This window comes from Podarcis pityusensis, assembly GCF_964106645.2.
Source record: "Podarcis pityusensis genome assembly, chromosome: 7".
NCBI lineage: Eukaryota > Metazoa > Chordata > Lepidosauria > Squamata > Lacertidae > Podarcis > Podarcis pityusensis.
Window position 1 is genome coordinate 37,025,116 of NC_138031.1, and position 19,662 is coordinate 37,044,777.

Below are 19,662 nucleotides of genomic sequence, written 5' to 3' on the forward strand. Positions count from 1 at the left end.
TTCAGAAATCCATGCTGACTATTGGTGATCACAGCATTCCTTTCTAGGTGCTCACAGACTGTTTGCTTAATGATCTGCTCCAGAATCTTCCCTGGTATTGATGTCAGACTGACTGGGCGGTAATTATTTGGGTCCTCTCTTTCCCCCTTTTTGAAAATAGGGACAACATTTGCCCTCCTCCAGTCTGCCGGGACTTCGCCTGTTCTCCAGGAATTCTCAAAGATGACTGCCAGTGGTTCTGAGATCACATCTGCCAGTTCTTTTAATACTCTTGGATGCAGTTCATATTATTCACACCTTTTAAAAAGATGCTTAACCTGGCCACTTCTGTGTTGGAGAAAAAGCAACCTGATCAGGGCCCTGTGTTCATTTTCTGATGATAAGCACCCCCTGGCTGCTATTTGCCCTGAAAGGCACTGTTTCCTGCAATCAGCAAAAAGCAGCAGAAGGGGTTGTTTCCGTGGAGTGAAAGTCACCACTCATTTGCTATCTCATACTAGGTTCCTTTGATCCATTGTGTTCCTTTAATGACTCATACTCCATCTCATGCGGATGTTAGCCTGGCTTAATTAGCTCTTAACACATGCTAATTTCAAATTTCTATCTTAATTTGCTTTTAATGCTTGCTGATTACAGGATTTAGAAGTGTCTAACACACAGCTTAATACACCCAGGTCTGGCTTAGTACACATGTGTCTGGACATAGCTGTCAACGTTTCCCTTTTTTAAAGGGAAATTCCCTTATTCCAAATAGGATTCCTCGCAAGAAAAGGGAAAAGTTGACAGCTATGCGTCTGGAACCCAGACTTAACACCTAGCCTTAACTCCTACTAGATCCAGGAATTTTACAAACTCATAACAATATCCTTACTATCAAATTTCTTGGAGTGTCACCATGCCTTCAGCGTTTTAGGCAGCAATCCTAAACAAACTATGGAGAAAGTATGCATAGTATTATTCTATCAGGATGTCTGAGTAATGAAAAGGATGGATTCCCCCCCCCCCATGTTATCATGTAGGAAAACATGCAAAAGATATTCAAAATGATACACATCCATTATTTATCATCTTTAGAAAAACTGAATTTTGAAGTACAACTCCATCCCAAGGGAAGTTTATTTCTTTCCACAACTTTAATTATATAATTAAGCACTGCTTCCTCTCTTCCTGTAGCTGCAAAGAGCAATCTGCAGAAAATTGCTTTCAGCTGTATGATATGGGAACAAACCTAGTAGCAGTATTTGCTCTTACTATAGCTGTTCAAAGAGCTCTTTTATAATAAGAAAATAATAATGACAAAAACAACCTGACACATGAAACAAATGTTAGTTCAGGGTCAGATGATTTCAAGCAAAAAAAGAATTTTTTTAAATTATACTCTGGGTATACTCTGACTGCCTTTGTTGTTGTTGTTGTTGTTGTTGTTGTTGTTGTTGTTGTTTCCACATGGTTCCTGTATGAAAAGTTGCTTATTGTTTTTGTGTAAATGTTGGATAGGAAAAAGTTCCATAACTTATTAATACTAGTCAACATTGTATTTACACTCTTGGACTAGAAGGCTGTTAATTCACCATCGTTCAGAAACGTCACCAATTGCAAGTGTGATTTGATACGTTATGAGCCTAGGATACATGCAGATAATGACTGTAAAATCAGTAAAGCTAGATATTTATTTTTTCTATTTATTTAATTTATGAATTGCTCCTTATGAAGCATCTCAAAGTGATTTCACAACATAATTTTTTTAAATGCATTTATAAAAGCAGTGGCTTGTATCTAATGCAGCCCTAAAGAAGTGTCCTGTCGGCACAAGGTTGTTCACTTTCCACTTGTGCCTCCCCTAAATCTGTTCTAGGGGTTCCCTTGATACTCTGGAGCAGATTTGAAGAGGGTGTGGGAGGAGCAGGGTGGGGAAAGCAGGAAGCCTTGCGCTGATGGGAGCTTACTTAGCACTGCACTGGATACAAGCCAGTTAAAACAAACATATGAAAACAATTACATATACTGTTGAAACAATTTCAAGTCCAGTGCTGACACCAACTGGGATAAAAAGTTATCCACGTTCTGTGAACAACACAGGGCACTCAACACTGTAGCGACAAGCTGTATGTGACAGTAGCATTTAAGCAATAAAAATGAACGGAACAATGATTCATGATACTTCAAAATATTCATTTTTTTACAGCTGCCTCAATAATATAACTGGTATACTTGCTGCATGACCGGCTGCTTGCTGACTGGGTATTTCAGATAATTCATAAATTATGTTACACTTAAAAGTTCTTTTTAGCTTTCTGTTGGCGTACTTTGCCCTGTTCCAAACTCTGTCTCTCTCTCTCTCTCTCTCTCTCTCTCTCTCTCTCTCTCTCTCACACACACACACACACACACACACACAGAAATATATTCAGAGTCGAGAGTGGATTTCATGCTCTTTATTCAACTCATAATGGTGAGGAGGAATTGAAGTTCCCCCAGAATATTGGCTTTATATACATTATTTACACAATGGGCCCCATGTGATTGGCTAATTCCGGGATTCACCTGTAGGCTAATCAGGTTGCGAATTCACTTCCACCTGGAGCTGCATTGGGTGGCTCCTGTGGACCAATCAGACTGCTGCATTCTGGATCCTATTGTTCTAGGACCAATCAGTCTGCTGCATTCTGAATCCTATTGTTCTAGGGCCAATCAGACTGCTGCATTTTGGATCCTATTCAACTCAGTACATAACACACACACACACACACACACACACACACACATCATTACCATTTTAACCAGTGCTTCTGCCTGACAATCTAGCAGTGCAATTGGTTCCCTGTTCTAGCCACCCACCCCACTTCCTAGAAGCCAGGATGGCTGAGCTTCTGCTTTCGGGTTTAACAGCCAGCCATTTGACTTGAGACTGCCTAGATCAGGCATGGCCAAACTTGGCCCTCCAGCTGTTTTGGGACAACAATTCCCATCATCCCTGACCACTGGCCCTGTTAGCTAGGGATGATGGGAGTTGTAGTCCCAAAACAGCTGTTTGGCCATGCCTGGCCTAGATATTTGATCCAGCATGTCATCATGTCAGCACCTTACTTAAAAACAGGATGATACTGCCTTCCTTTTCTGTTATCTACGACTCTTCTGTTTTCTGTGCCTGCCTTTCCTTTAATTCTTTCTTTGGACTGGTTTGTTTGTTTTTGGCTGCCCTTGTTTCCTTTCCCCTATAACTGGAATTCTTCCTCTTGCGACACTCTATCACAGGCCTTTTCCTTTAAAGTGCACGTTAAAAACCTAACTTTTTTTTGTTCTTCTTCCTAAATATGTTGGTTTTATTTTTGTAAATTGGAAAAAGAGTTGCCAATGATTGAAGTGCCATTTTCTACAAATCACTCCTTTTAACTTTTAAACATTTAATATTTTAATGATTTTGTTTAAAAAGTGCATACGTAAAATGTAAAGCATAAAGAGTCACATCCTGGAAGGAGAAAAGTATAAAGATATAGCACAGCTCCAAAGGGATAGCTCATACAAAGATTCCCTTTACAAATAACAAAGATATGTAAAGACAAAAGTGTTCCCCACCTGCTAGTTCTTTATGTGCATTATTACACATAAAGGTTCTAAAACATCTTAGTTGAGCCAAACATTTGCATATACTGGTGACACTGAGCGACTGTGTACCTTACAATTTGTACAAGAAATAAAACCATGCCATATAGCAGGGATGTCCAACTTCCAAGAGACTGCGATCTACTCCTAATAAAAAAAACCTAGCAGTGATCTACCCATTGTATTGACCAAAGTTGTTGAGCTTTTTGGGGGGGGAGCACTGATCACGATCAGGAATACGTGATCGACCAGGATCGACCAGGGATGCCCTGCAATCGACCGGTAGATTACGATCGACCTGTTGAGCATCCCTGCCATATAGCATAAACAGAAACAGTAATTTGAGCTCTGTTTACAGTGGTACCTCGGGTTAAGTACTTAATTCGTTCCGGAGGTCCGTTCTTAACCTGAAACTGTTCTTAACCTGAAGCACCACTTTAGCTAATGGGGCCTTCCGCTGCTGCTGTGGCGCCAGAGCACGATTTCTGTTCTCATCCTGAAGCAAAGTTCTTAACCTGAGGTACTATTTCTGGGTTAGCGGAGTCTGTAACCTGAAGCATCTGTAACCTGAAGCATATGTAACCTGAGGTACCACTGTATTTTATCTTTTTACATATTCTTACCTTTTCCTCCTGTCCTTTATCTGAATAACTTGCTGGATCTGATCCAAGGCCCCTCTAATCCAGAAACCATGTTCTCACAGTGGCCAACCAGATGTTTTAGAGATGCTTAGAAGGAGAACATGAACACAATGGCACTGTCCCACTTGTGATCCCCAACAACTACTATTTGGAAACATGCTGCCTCTGATTCTGGAGCATAGCTGTCAACCGTCCCTTATTTGGTGGCAAACTCCCTTATCCCAGTGCCGTGTCCCGCTGCTGTCCCTTATTGATGATGCCCCTTAAATTTCCTGGGTTTCAAAGGAAGCAGCTCCTCTCTCTCCCTCCCTGCCACCCAGGGAGGAGGGAGGCTCCAACTGTGTTGCTAGGCTACCCCCCCCGGCCTCCTCTCACCAGCCTCGGCCCCCGGGAGCCCCTCCCTGCCAGGACTGAGGAGCCTTGAGAGGAGAGCGAGGGCAACCATAGAGAAAGCAGTTCAGAGAAAGGAGGAGGAAGCGTGGGCAGGTGTTCCAAGGGCTAACCATAGAGGGGGGAAAGCAGAGGAAGGACCGCAAGCGCTTCTCCAATAGATTTTTTTTAAAAATATTTTATTAAGGATTTTCTTGTTTTACAGAAGTGTAGTGCCTCGTTTTTTTTTTTTTCCCATGTAACATTTTTACAAATCCGTTTCATTTGTTGAGGCATTAGGGGGAGAAGAAAAAAGAAAGAAAAAAGAAAGGGGGGGTGGAGAGAGGGAAGATGGATGGGGGTGGGGTCGGGTGGCGGTGTTTCTATTATGTTTAATGTATGTAGAGTTTGGTGTCAGCGTTGCTTGTGTTGTTCACTTGTGTTCTTTTGGTGGTGAGAGAGGTTGGGGTTGGCCTAGGGTGTGATTGTTTGCTTGTGATTGGCTGTGGTGATCTTTGTTTTCGTGTGTGAGTGAGGTGGGTGGGTGTTTTGGGTCAGGTTAGCCATATTGATTTGTATGCTGTTGGTGGATTATTGTCATTGTCCTGTTGGGCTGTGTATGTGATAAATGGGAGCCATACCGGGGTGAAGGTGTCTTCTTCTGTTTGTCCCCGTGTCAGTTTCAGTTTATTAGTTAATTTTTCTAGTAGGGCTGTTTCCCATACTATTTGGTACCATTGGTCCATGCTTACTCCTGACAGGTCTCTCCAGTGTCTGGTTATGGTGTTTCTGGCTGCTGAGAGCAGGTGGGTTATGAGTTCTTTGTGGTGTAAATGGGCATTGTTGTCTTGGAAGATGTTTAGTAGGGCCAATTCTGGGGTGATGTCTATTACTTGCTTAGTTATTTTACATATTTCTTGTATGGCTGTTGTCCAGAATAGTTGGATTTTGGGACACTCCCACCACATGTGGAGGTATGTGCCTGTGGAGGTGCACCCTCTCCAGCATTTTGGTGAGGTTCCTGGGTGTATTAGCGCTAGTTTCCTTGGTGTTAGGTACCACCTGTAGGTGAGTTTCAGTGTGAGTTCTTTTCTTTTCGTTGATATGGATTTAAAGGGGGGTTTAGACCACATTCTGGTCCATTGAGTGGGGTTAATCTCATAGCCTATGTCATTCTCCCATTGTTTTTTGATTGCGTCTAGGGGATTTACAGGATTTTGGAGTAGTATTTTGTATATTGCGGATACCGTCCCTTTACCGTTTCCCTTTGTTGTTAGGAGGAGGTTTTCGAAGGTTGTCAGGGGCCTAGTTGCTGCTGATTTTACTGTTGGGTTGTTTAAGAGGGCATGAAGTTGGTGTTGTGTTAACCAGGGCATTTGGGTGTCTTCTAGTTTGTCTTGTATTTCTTGTGTTGACAAGGGTTTGTTATTTTTATAAAAGTCTATTAGGCGATATAAGCCTTTGGTTCGCCAGGTTTTTATCTTGAGGTTTTGTGCTGCACGGTGGAATAATGGGTGGTACGCCAGGGGGATTAGTGGGGATGGGGTTGGGGATAGTTTGCCTATTTGTGTTTTCCATGCTTTGAGCATGGTCTGTGTGTACCTGTTAAGTGTTGTGGGAATTTTCTTTAGTTTGTTTGGGAGGAGTGGGTATGTTGTGGTGCAGGTGTTTTCAATTGTGTCCCTCTCTAGGTGTACCCATTGTTTTGTCTCATCTTCTAGTATATATGGGATTATATGGCGTATTTGGTTGGCATTGTAATATGCTTCTATGTTGGGGATTCCCCATCCTCCTTCTGAGGTGGGGAGGTGCAGGTATTTGGGGCTTATTCTTGGTTTTTTATGTGAGAAGATGAAAGAGTGTAGTTTTCTCTGCCAACTGCGAAGTTGGGTTGAGGGGATCCAGATTGGGAGGGTTTGGAATAGGTAGGTTAGTTTTGGGAGTGTGATCATTTTGATCATGGCTATTTTGTCTGAGAGAGTGAAGTTCATGTTATTCCATCTCTTTAGGTCTTTGTTAATTTGTCGCCACAGGGGCTTGTAGTTGTGGAGGTACAATTTATTGAGGTTTCTGGTTATTTGTACCCCTAGGTATCTGAACTTGGTGTGGCAAAGTTTTATTTTGGTGACCTTCGTGAGTTCTTTTTGGGTGTGAGGAGGGGTGTTGAAGCACATAGCTTCTGACTTTGTAAAATTTACCTGTAGGCCCGACACCATTGCAAATGTGTTGAGTTCTCTGATTAGGGAGGTTGCTGTGCTTATGGGGTCTGGTGTTGTGACCATTAGGTCATCTGCAAAGAGCCCTAATTTATAGGTTCTGCCTTTTATTTCCACTCCCTTGATGTCTGTGGCTGCTCGGATGCGGATTGCTAGGGGTTCCAGAGCCAGGATAAATAAGAAGGGAGACAGTGGGCATCCTTGTTTCGTGCCTCTTTGGATAGCTATAGTGTTAGAATCCATATTGTTAGTTCTGCATTTTGCTGAGGCTTGGGAGTATATTTGTTTGAGGATTTGTAGGAAGTTGGGGCCAAATTTCATGTTAGTTAGTACTGCTAATATGTATTTCCACTCCAAGCAATCAAAGGCTTTGAGGATGTCTAGGGACATAATTGTCAATGGGAGTTTGGTTGCCTTGCTGTGTTCGATCAGGTTCAGTAGTTTCCTGATGGGGTCTGTTATATTGCGACCAGGGACAAAGCCAGTCTGGTCTGGGGCTATTAACTTGTGTAGGAAGATTTTTAGGCGGTTGGCCAAGATTGATGTGAATATCTTGTAGTCTTGGTTTATTAATGAGATTGGGCGGTATGATTCTACTTTGAGGCTGTCTTTTAGTGGTTTTGGGATGGAGACTATTTTGGAGTGGGTCCAGGTTTTGGGGATGGGGCCCCCTTTTATGATGTCGTTGAATAGGCGGGTCATGTAGGGCATCAAGGGTTCTTTGAATTTCTTATAGAATTCTGCTGTGAAGCCATCTGGGCCTGGGGCTTTGTGTGGTTTCAGGTTTTTGAGGACCGCATCTATTTCCTCTGGGGTGATAGGGCTGTCCATGAATTCCTGTTCCTCATTAGTTAGGGTAGGCATGGTCAGTCCTGCTAGAAATGTTCTGATTTCCTTCTCTGGTGGGTTATGGGAGGTGTATAGGTTGGAGTAGAATTCTGCAAATTCTGAGGTTATTTCTTTGGGGGAGAATGTTATGTTGCCGTCTTTTTTGGTGATGCAGTGTATTCTTGTTTTGAGTGCTTTTTTCCTACATCTATTTGCTAGTAATCTGGAGTTTTTCCCTCCATATTCGTAGAAACGTTGTTTAGAGTATAGAATGTTGATCATTGTTTTGTTAATTTCTAGGGAGTCTAGTTCTCTCCTTTTTTGTTCTATAAGTTTGAGGAGTTTTTTAGATCCTGTTTGTTTGTAGCGTGATGAGAGGGCTGTGATGTCTTGTTCTATTTTGCTAATTTTTGAGGAGGTTTGTTTTTTAAGGAACGTTTTCTCTTTTATGCAAGCTCCTCTGGTGACCGCTTTCATTGCGTCCCATAGGAGGGGGGTTGTTATATTGTTTACATCGTTTTCTTTGAAGTAGTTTTGGAGGGTTTTTGTGAGACTCTCTCTAATTTGTTTGTTTGTAGTTAGGATGGGACTGAAGGACCATGATGGGGTGGTTTGTGTTCCTTCTCCTATTTTAACAATGACTTCTACTGGGGCGTGGTCTGTGATTTTAATGTTACCTATGTTTGTTGATTCTACTGAGGGGATCAGACCCTGTGTGAGTAGAACGCTGTCCAGTCTGGACACTGTATCATGGCGTCCCGATTGGAATGTATGGCTGATGTCTCCCGGGTTTTGCTCACCCCAAATGTCGTAGAGACCCCTGTTTTTTAGCATTTTTAGTAACTTGTAAGAGTTCCTGGTTGTTGGGGGTTTCCTTCGGAGGAAGGTTGCCCATGGGGTTGTGGGGTGGATATCTTTCAGCGATATACCTTTCATATTTAGATTGAGGTCCCCTCCTAGGATTGCTTCCCCTTCAGAGAAGGAGAGGAATTTGTTTAGTGTCTTCTGGAAGAATTCTAATTGTTTCGTGTTTGGGGCATATATGGAGCCGATTGTCAGTTTGATTTTGCCATCTAGTGTCCCTTTAGCGAAAATGAATCTGCCTTTTTTGTCCTTGAGGACTGTTGTGGCAGTGAAGCTCAGGTCTCTACTGAGTATTATGGCTACACCACGAGCTTTCCCTGAGCCTTGTGCGACCCACTGTTGACTGAAGCGGGGGTCGCTCAGGAGTTTGCTGCCTTTGGGTGGGTTGTGTATTTCTTGTAGGAAGGTGATGTGTGGTTTCATGGTGTTTATGTATGAGGTGATGCGTTTTCTTTTGATGGGGTTTCCCAGCCCCCTCACGTTTAATGTAATTGCTTTTAGGTTAGCCATCTTGCTTATCTATTATGTGGGGCGATTCCCTGCCAACCCATTCAGGTTGTCTTGTGTCTCTCTCTTCGTGTTGTTTAAAAAACCAGTGGGGTTGCGCTGACCTAGGGTGTGGTGGGTGGGGGGCTAATGGGATTAGAGTAAGGTTTGGGTTAAAGAGTAGGGGGTAAGTTGTAGAGAGTTTCCTATATGTAGTCATATAGGTGTTTGTTTGGGGTATTTTAGGCCATCTGGCATTTAGCCAGTTGGTCCTAGGTCTCAGCTGGTGTGGAAGGCCGTGTTCAAGGACAGGCCATCCCCCCTGTTGTTTGCGATAGGGGGTGATCAGTGAGACAGTGTGAAGTGACTTTGTAACGTCGCTGTCAGGTATAAGGTTCATAAGCAATGTTGCCAATGTTATGAGCAACATTGTTGGTGTGTTGGGGTGGGGATGTGGGTGCTGGTACGCTCTGGTGCCACCATAGTGCTGGTTGGGTATCAGATTTTAGCCTGATTGTGGGTTGTGTTATTAAGCTTGGAGGAGTTGTTTTTCCCTAGTATGGAGTATGGGGGTGTTGAAGGTGTGGGTGATGGGGAATGTGGTTGAGGTCGTCTGGACTGGTGTTGGGTTGGGGATTCCTGTGGGGGTGCGGTGCTGGGGGGGATGTTGATGGTGTTAACTAAATCTATGTTTTGGGGGGGGGAGAGGGGAAAGGGGGGGGAATCACCAGTCCTTCAGTTTGTGGTTTTTTCCTTGTTGCTTCATTCAGCTGGGGTTGTTGTTGTTGTAGGGTTGTCCATCTGCGATGAATTGGTTTGGTTAATCTTGGTCTGGTTTCTTGTGTCGTATGGCCGGCGGGACGGTTCTGAGCATGATGCTTGCCTGTATTGGTTTGCGTTGTTGTGCCGCTTCTGTAGTTTCTTTTTCTTCTGTACCGTTGTCCAGTTGTTTGCTGTTGTTTCCTCGTGGTTGGGGCTGTCACTTGGTGGGTTTGTCGGTTGCCATTCCGGTGGGAGGTTGAGTTCAAGGTTCTGCAGGGCCTCAGGTATGTTGGTAGCCATGTGTTGTGTTGTATTGGTTGTTACAATGAGGCGGAAGGGGAAGCCCCATCGGTATTTGATCCCTGCTTGTTGGAGACGCTGGGTGCATGGGCGCAGGCTTTTCCTCCGGTTTAGGGTATCCTGAGATAGGTCCTGTAAGGCCAGAATGGGGGTTTCTCCATATCGAAGGTTGGTTGAGTTTTTGAGATGGTTCCATACCTCTTCCTTCTTTTTGTAGCGTGTGAAGCATACAATGATGTCTCTTGGGGGGGCGCTGGGTTTTGGCATAGGTTTTAGGGCTCTGTGAGCCCTCTCCAAGTCATCTGCCTCAAGTTTCAGGCTTGGGATTGTGTTTTTCAGCCAGCGTATAATTAGGTCTGCTGGGCTTTTCTCCTCTGTTTTTTCAGGAAAGTTGCGGAAGCGGATGTTACAACGTCTATTGCGGTCTTCAAGGTCGGCTTGCTTAATTTTCATCTCTCTGTGTTCTGCTTCCATTTGGTTTACCAGTTCGTCCAGTTTCTTGTTCACACGTGTGTTCTCCTCCCGGTATTGCTCTATTATTCTTTCTTGCATTTGGTTCTTGTTCTCTAGAGCTTCCACTTTGGAGGTTAGATTGTTGATTAGTACCTGCATGGGAGCCATTGTGGCCTTCAGTGTTTCTTCTAATCGTGCTTCTAATCTTGCTTCCATTTCCCTCAGATCTCGTTTCGTTATTGGGTGGTCATCATCTTGAAGGGGAGTTACCATCTTAGCATTGTTTGCCATCTCCCTGGTTGGTGTCATCTCGGTCTCCCTGATGGTTTTGGTTTGAGGTTGGCTTGGCGTCCTCTTGGGGTAGGGCGTGTGGTGGTTAGGAGTTGTGGCAGTGGTGATTCCTGGGTATTGTTGGGTTGCTGAGCTGATCAGGCTTTGTTGGCTGGTGGCTTTTACAGAGCGTTTGGATTAGGTGGTCATTTGTGTCACTTCTAGCCTGTGTTTTAAGAACTTCTCTAGGGCTTTTGTGGATGCCTCAGCGGTGCCGCCGAGGTGGGGGGGGGGCAGGTAAGCAGAGATGGGTAGACTAACGGACAGACAGTTCATATAAAGGGAGGGGGTTAGCAGGTAGAGATGCAAGAGATTAGAGGGGTGGAGCCAGGGGAAATATGTGTTTAGGAGGGGGTTGTATATGCCCAAAAGGGGTATTGGGGTCCAGTTAAGGTGGAAGTTGGGGTTGGGAGTGCACTCAGAAACAGAGACAGACAAATAGGCTATATGTAAAGGGTGGAGGGAGAAAAAAGGGAAGAAGAAGAAGAAAGAAAGAAGAAGGGGGGAGGCGGGGGGGAGAGGGGAGATTGGAGTAAAAGAGAAGAGAGAGAGAGAGGGACAAAAAGAGAGTTGAAAGAGCGAGGAGAGATAGTACAGTAATATCAGCGGTATTAGAATGCAGCAGTAGTTTTAGCTATAGTATGAGGGGGGCAAATTATGATAGGGTGATATGAATGTGTGTATGTGTTTCCTTTAGGGGAAGGGGGGGATGGAGAGAGGGAGAAGAGAGAGAAAAGGAGAGGAGGAGGGGGAAGGATGGGAAAAGGAAGGAGAAGAAAAGAGAGGGGGAGAGGGGAGGGAGGGTGAGCTGCTGCAATGGTATGGGGGAAAGTCTTATTTTAAAAGAGGGGGTGGGGGGGAAAGGGCTCCCCTCTCAAAAACAAACTGATGAACAGGCTAAAAAGGGGGGGTTGATTTAAAAAAATTAAAGGGATAGAGAACAAAATTGGGGATGGAAAATGAAAGGTGGGATAAAAGGAAAAAATGAGGAGGGGTGAAGAGAGAGAGGGGAGAGAAAAAAGGGAGAGAAAAATAAAAAGGGGGGGAGTTGAGGGGGAGAGTATCAATAGCAATAGCAGTGATATGGAGGAAATTTTTGTTTTAAAAGAGAGTGGTGGTCGTAGCTGGGGGCGAAAGATTCCCCCCTCAAGAACAAGCCAACAAATAGAAAAGAAAGGGCTTTAAAAAGAGAAAGAGGGGAGAAAAAATAATAATTGTATGGTTTTGGTTTTTTTAAAATAATAATAATAATAATAATATTTCCCCCTAATTATTGTTATTATTTTTTGTTTGTAAAAAAGTAATTAAAAATGTACGGGTAAAAGATAAAAATGAGAATTAAAGGTTAAAAAAAGGGGGGGTTGTCTTTAGATAGATAGATAGATAGATAGAGCTTTTTATTTTATTTTTTTTAAAAATGAGTAAAGTATAGGTAAAAGAGGATAGGTAAAAGAGAGTGGAAAGTCTGGGGCGAAGTGGCAGTCCCAGGAAATGGCCTGTGATGGTTTAGGGCTGTTTTCTGGGTACTGCCATTTTAATTCTTAAGAGGGGAGTTTGAGGTGGAAATAAAATGAGGTTTAAATTCAGTGTGTGTGTGTGGAAAAGTGTGTCTTTAAATAGTGTGTAGAAAAGATAGAAATAAAAATAAAGATTCAAATAAAGGGTGGCTGCAGCAGCAGTGGTCCCTCTTTTAAAAAGAAAAGTGATAAAAGTAGGTATATGGGGGGGAGGGATAAAAAAGATATATATATATATATATTAAAGGGGGGAGGGAGGGGAGGAAGGGGTTAAAAAAAGGGGGTTAAAAAAAAAAAGAAAGAAAGAAAGGGGGGGGGGGAAATCCCCTTTGTTATGCGGCTTCTCTGTGTTTTCCTTGCTGCTGGAGCTCCCGGTGGGGCTCAGCCACGTGTTTTTTCCGGAGCCTCTTTTGCCTTCCCGTGCTCACCTACCTCTCCTCTGCTTTCCTGTCAGCAGAGATGGGGGCAGCAGCGGTAAATTTGGGGCTCCTTTTTCTTTCTTTCTTTTTCTTCCTCTCTCCCCCTTTCTTTCTCCCTCTTTGCGTTAGCTCCACTGTCCTCCTGGTTTTGGAGCTCCTCTCGGCTGTTGGGGGGGGTGGTCGGGTGCCTTTCCGGCTCAATCAAGGTCGTGGGGGGGGTGTTTTGGCTCCTTTGATAGGCTCCCCGGGCACCCCCGATTCCTCTCCGCTGGCGGTGCTGGCGGCAGCAGTCCTGGGAGCCCGGGAGTCGGCCAGACAGAGCCTTTTACTCTGGCTGGCTTCAGGAGCTCTTTTCTGCTGTTGCAGCCTCCATGCTGCCTCGCCGGAAGTCCCCCTTCTCCAATAGATTTGTAGTGGTAGACTAGCATAGATGGTCTGATCTGCGGGTTTCCTTTGGGCACTATTTCCCCCCCCCTTCTTCCCGCCCCGCCTGATGGAACTGAGAGCTGCGGATGGAGCACGAGAGAAAACATACAGAACTGCAGCAGCATCTTCGTAGCTTGGACTTCGTTTTGTGTGAAAAGTGGTTGCTGCTTGTAGTTATTTACCGTATTTTTCGTTCTATAGGACGCACATTTCCCCCTCCAAAAACTAAGGGGAAATGTGTATGCGTCCTATAGAGCGAATGCAGGCTGTGCCGCTAAGCCCAAAGCCAGAACAGGAAGACGGAGCACTGCGGAGCGCTCCATCTCGCTGTTCTGGCTTGGGAACAGCCATGCTAGCTTCTGCAGGACAGCGGGGTGAAGGCACCCCGCTGCCCTGCAGAGGTTTGCGCGCAGCCGTCTGCTCTAGCTTGGGGAGGGCTGCGCGCAAACCTCTGCAGGGCAGCGGGGTGCCTTCACCCCGCTGCCCTGCAGAAGCTAGCAAGGCTGTTCCCAAGCCAGAACAGCGAGATGGAGGGCTCCGTCTCGCTGCTCTAGCTTGGGGAGGGCTGCGCGCAAACCTCTGCAGGGCAGCGGGGTGCCTTCACCCCTCTGCAGGGCAGCGGGGTGCCTTCACCCCACTGCCCTTCAGAAGCTAGCAAGGCTGTTCCCAAGTCAGAACAGCGAGACGGAGGGCTCCGTCTCGCTGCTCTAGCTTGGGGAGGGCTGTGCGCAAACCTCTGCAGGGCAGCGGGGTGCCTTCACCCCGCTGTCCTGCAGAAGCTAGCAAGGCTGTTCCCAAGCCAGAACAGCGAGACGGAGGGCTCCGTCTCGCTGCTCTAGCTTGGGGACGGCTGCGCGCAAACCTCTGCAGGGCAGCGGGGTGCCTTCACCCCACTGTCCTGCAGAAGCTAGCAAGGCTGTTCCCAAGTCTGAACAGCGAGACGGAGGGCTCCGTCTCGCTGCTCTAGCTTGGGGACGGCTGCGCGCAAACCTCTGCAGGGCAGCGGGGCGCTGCGCTCCAAAGGCTTCAGGGATCTTTGAGGCTGGCGGTGGGGGAAAGCAGCGCTTCCCCCCACCGCCAGCCCCACAAGCTCTGGTGAATGTACCTTGAACGCACCTTGTTTTGGAGGGGGAGAACAAGAAAAAAAATCTTTTCCCCTGTTCTCCCCCTCCTATGATCCGGTGCGTCCTATGGTCCGGTGCGTCCAATGGAGCGAAAAATACGGTAATTGCAGTGTTTCATCAGCTGGTGTCTTGAGCAGCAACCTCTGGAAACGAAGGGCTAAAAACCGGCGCTGCTCTCCCAAATTATCTGGTCCCTTTTAACTTTGTATTTCAGCTGGTTGACTAAAATCCTTTATTTTGGCTGCTGGACCCTTATTTTTGAGGCTGCTGGTCCCTTATTTTCAAATCTGTAAGTTGACAGCTATGTTCTGGAGGTAGCATATAGTCATCATGGCTAGAAGCTTTTGATACACCATATGCCATGAGTTTGTCTCCCCTTTTGAAACCTTCTGAATTGGTGGCCATTGCCACATCTTGTGGTAGTGAATCTCATAGTTTAACTATGCACAGTGTTTGAAGGTATCCCTTTTGTCTGTCTTGAATCTTCTACCATTCCATTTCATGGATGACACTGGCTTTTTTGTGTCAGTACCTAGATTGTCAGTCATCAGACAGGAGGTGTCTTTGAAATTTTTTGATCCCCTTCTCACCTCTTATTTGGTGATATTCATGTCTGTGAGTGATCCTGTTTGCATTCCTTGGAAATGTGGAGTCAATTCTGTATATTTTTCTGTGCATGAATGATGGCTATTTATGTGAGAAGCCTAACCTAATTGTCTGTGAGCACATTTACTCCGCATGTCATTTCAGGTCTCCAAAAATCTCATTTGATGTTCTAATTAGTTGCTTTCAGAATATGCAGCCATGATCTTAACAACATTCTAGATTTCACATGATAAAAACCTGAGTCCAAAGTTTGCTGCGGGCAACAATACCCAGCATCTTTCAGAACAAATGCCTGTCAAGGGCTTATCTGAAAAGATGATAACGTGACACTTATTATATTATTGGTCTCTTTTTTCCTTATATTGTTATACAATACAAGTTAAGGAACCATTATGTTTCATTTCTAGGATTAGAAATCAATCCACTAGGTGGAGAACTTGCCTCAAGTATGTATCTAACTCTGAAGTATAGCCATATTAATTCAATGAAATTATATTTTTAGTAAGTGAATCTTAGTATGTCAGTCTTTTATCTACTGTATTTTCTAGCAAAGCGTTCTTGCAAGTTCCTGGGAAATATTAATTGATTAATTGCTGAATTATATGCATATAATAGAAGGCTTAACTGCTGGTGCCTAGGAAAAATTACTTGAGTTGTTATTTTTCATTTATCAAGCATACTATTTGGTTTATTTACTGAAGATGTCAGACACCATCCAGCCAACATAAAGCATGTTGGAATCCAACAATATCTAGTTCCCCATTCCTGTTCTCTGAGCATAAACAGGACTCTGAATCCATATGATTGTGTTTACTGCTATGTGAACTTTCATATGTAGCTAGCATTATAGCGCTGAAAATCACAGCGGAACATTTGCCAAGGAAAGAAATAGTCACAAATTAGAATATATGTGCAATGAACTTCTTTACTTTGCAAAGATTTTGGCTGGCACCATCATTTTGTGCAAGGAGAAATAAAGCCATTGCAAGAGTAAACTCTTAATAGCGTTGTCACTGAATTCATGTGGATACAAACAGCTAAACTGCAGTAAAAACCAGCTGGAAATGAGATAATGGAAGACAAGAAAGTGTTTCCCCTGAGGAATCTTGAATGAAAAAGTCAGTTATAGTGTGGGGTTTTTGGGGGGCGGGGGGGGGGGGAGGAAGGCTTCTGGCAATTCTTAGTGTTAAGATAAAGCTCAGGTTGCACTCTCTTGGGAAAGTTTGAGAGGATAGCTATAGATTAAGGGATGTTGTGTAGTATTTGCACATTTTTAACAAGTACATTTTTGCTAAAGATCATCTATAACTAGGGAGTATCATCTACAGCCTATCATCCCTGAATATTTGTCATGTTGGCTGGGGCAGATGGCCACTGTAAGGGCAGCACATTGGCTACTCCTAATCTAGAGGCATTAGGGAAAGCAAACCATATTAAGAAGGAAGGAAGCAGGGGCACACAATCTTAAAATTACTTAACTACACAATGCATTAATTATGTGGCTTGCTGCAGCAGTATCAGGTGATCTTTAAAAAATTAATTCCTAGCAATAATTAGCAATAATTAAAAGTTTGATTAAAAATGAAACACAAGCAAGGTCATGAAATGGCACAAGGCTTATAGTGAATACTGCCCAGTGATCTTCGGATGAAGGGTGGTATACAAATTTAGATAAACTGCAAATGGCTCCCCACAGCAGCCATGTTACACCCACTTTTGTGGACAGAACACAGTGAGGTGTATTCATAGAAAAATGCAATACTCCTGATAGTGTGGAAAGTGCAGTTGTCCTTATAACAGAACAGCAATTATTGGGTAATGCTAGGAGCCACATGGGCTCTGACTTCTCCTACGCTTATCTGTCAAAAGCAAACATGAAAGCCCCATTATCAGTGGCTTTCGAGAGCAAGGAAGGTCCATTAATTACCCTGGCACTCCAGCAGATGACATCATCATTTCTGTTTTGGAGGAAAAAGTCCCAGAGGGAGCTGTTCTCGCCCAAGTTCCCCTTCCACTATACTGCTATAGGTGTAATACTGCAAGTCAAGGATCTCTTCTACCCTTGCTGAAAGTGGAGATTATTTTGTAGCAAGGAGCATTGCCAGAGACATCAGTTTAGCTGAGCATGTGATGCAAAGTCTCCAGGAGAAGCTCAGGATGCTGACCACCTCTTCCTCAACATGCTCAGGGTTGGATCCCAAAGGGTAATCATCCTTCATACAACATGACCACCAGTCTTCATCCACAGAGCTACTTTACTGAATCAGGGTACCTGTGTATAGAATTCCAACTGACATATATATATAGCACAGCAATAGGCTCTGGTATTTTAATACAAATTGTTTGAAGGAACTAGTGAGGAAAAGCAAATCCGAATTACTTCCCCCCTTCTCCATGCATTTTGAAAAGTTTAATTCAAAGGAAAAAAATTGTGTGTGTTCAGTTTTCAATTTTGCATTCTACAATGTATCCCAGTGTTGATACAGGTCTGTATCAAGCCACATTGCATGAGGAGAATATATGTGAAAAATAGGCCATGAGAAGGTCTGGAGCAGGGAAAGTAAATGAAGGCTTTATTGCATATTGCTAACCTAATGTGGAGTCCACATAGTATGATGAATGTGGCAATATGACGATTGATCTAGTGATGAAGAGCAATGTCTTTTTAAGAGTGTTCCTATGATGTTGATAAATATGCAGCTTCCAACCAAAGCCTATTGCTTTGATTTATTAACTAATATTAAAATGATTTAAATGAGGAAATGAGGTTAATATAAGCAATCAATCCTGCTGGATTTTCGCTTAATATTTCTGCTTCTCAGGCTGTGTTGGCTTGGAGCTCTTCTTATGACAAAAGCACTTTCTCATACTGAGCAGCCCCCTTTTGCATGCCTAACTCCTACTGGCAGGTATAAACAATGAAAAGTGGAGATGACAAGACATCCCCAGAGACCGTGTGCATTGTCAAACCTGTGGTCACTTGCTGTATGAAAGAAATGCTACTGCTAACAACACCTAATAGAGCATATCTATGGCTACCGTGCAATACGTATATAATGCTAAGAGTAAAAGAGGGGCTGCCCAGAAGTGAAATAGTCTCTGTTAAGAAGAACTAAAATCTTTGTTGGTCATGTGCATCTTACACAAAAAAGGAGCTGTTCCCTCAAGTACAGTGGTACCTCAGGTTCTGCCCATCACTCCCAATCTTTAAGGCCAATTTAAAATCCACAAGGGAAGGGAGGGGTTTAAAATCTCATCTGCTTCTGTAACTGAAATAAAATAAATAATTTTGACATTGGAATAAGCATGTATATAATGAAGTGAAGGAGTAAGAGCCGGAACTATACTCAGCTAATAAATACTGTATTTTGAGATATATAGTGACCTCAAAGTAGCATTCCAGTTGGTAATATTTTGGCAGAACACAAACGTCTTCTGTTTTAAAATCCCATTCATTGTGCCTATGGTTTCAAGGAAGATTACTTGCAAAAACAAAAACAAGACCCCTTCCCTTGGGGTCCTAGCAGGAAAGGTGGGGTGTGCTCTTATCTTTCTCACTTGCTGAATGCTTCAGTGAGCTGGTCTAATGCCATTAGGCTGCATAGATCATGTGCATGCCAGACATGAATGCTTCCTTTGTCTTCCTACAGCAGCAAAGCCTGTAAACCTGATAGAACTGCTTTTCATTGCTGAGTACGGTTGCAGTAGCGGAAAGTCACCCTCAATTGAATGTCTTCTGATCTTGCTCTTATTGAGGAATAGTTAATAGAAGCTAAATATAACAACTGTTAAAAAGCGTATTGTGCATGCCATGGTTAAATTGCTTCACACATCAGGGGAAAGCAGAGATGCACAGAAGCTGTTCTGGCAATCATTGTGTACTTTTCTTTTCTTTTTTTCAAAAGAAGGTTGTGTGTATTTGTGCAGAGGGGAGGCAATCAAATGAAAATATATAACTTGTGAAGAGGCAATTGTGATCATGGTGAACAACTCTGGAAATTTTGAATCAAGGGGGTATAGAAATGTATTAAATGAATCAATAGATTAGACGGTTAGATGAGTTTGAATCTGACCCTGGAACACTTCTAGATAGCAATTTATCCTGGAAGACATTTAAACAACTTCACAACTGCTCCAGGAGAGCCAGATGGCGCTGTAGCTTGAATCTTGCAGCATAAGAAGAAAGGCACCAGCTGCGTGATCCCCGTCTAGTTTGCATGGCTGACATCTACAACATAGAGTGTAGAGTATCCATGCAAGGCAGGAATGGGGAACATGTGGTCATCCAGATGTTGTTGAGCTACAGAACCATAATCTCTGGCCCTGCTGGCTCTGGACTCCACCAGCATTTGGAAGGCTGCAACTTCCCCATCCTTGCTGTAAGAAATTGCCTCTTCAGTTTCAGCAAAGGGAAATTAGGAACCTTTTGCTTCTTGTCATGATGAAGAGGCAACAGCAGATGAAATGCTTGTAGAGAGATGTTTGCTTCAATTGGATGGATTCCTCCTATCTGCCCAGCCCTGTCCAACTGGTTGCAGAAATCAAAGGTGGCAATATATAAGTCTGGTCATGTAAGCCCCTCAGTTGTACCTAATCTGGGGTTGTGGGTGGCTTTAGTCAGGGACTGGCTGGACAAAGAGGAGTGGTGGGAGGCAGCAGCCAGGGAACCCCCAAGGGAACCCCCAGAGGAGGAAGGCTCAGAGCCAGGGGATTGGTGG

General features: G+C 44.0%; 1 protein-coding gene across 1 annotated transcript; it reads right to left on the reverse strand.

Annotated features, from left to right (window-relative positions):
• Positions 1 to 3,462: 3,462 nt before the first annotated feature.
• On the reverse strand, positions 3,463 to 13,164 carry LOC308481824 (uncharacterized protein; the record flags this gene model as incomplete). The annotated part of the gene is made up of 3 exons (XM_081014530.1): positions 12,802 to 13,164; positions 10,011 to 11,108; positions 3,463 to 3,469 (listed from the first exon to the last, which is right to left on the reverse strand). Exons 2-3 carry the CDS (start codon positions 10,829 to 10,831, stop codon positions 3,463 to 3,465), a joined length of 828 nt encoding a protein of 275 aa, XP_080870656.1. The 5' UTR covers positions 10,832 to 11,108; positions 12,802 to 13,164.
• Between the last annotated feature and the right edge of the window lie 6,498 nt (positions 13,165 to 19,662).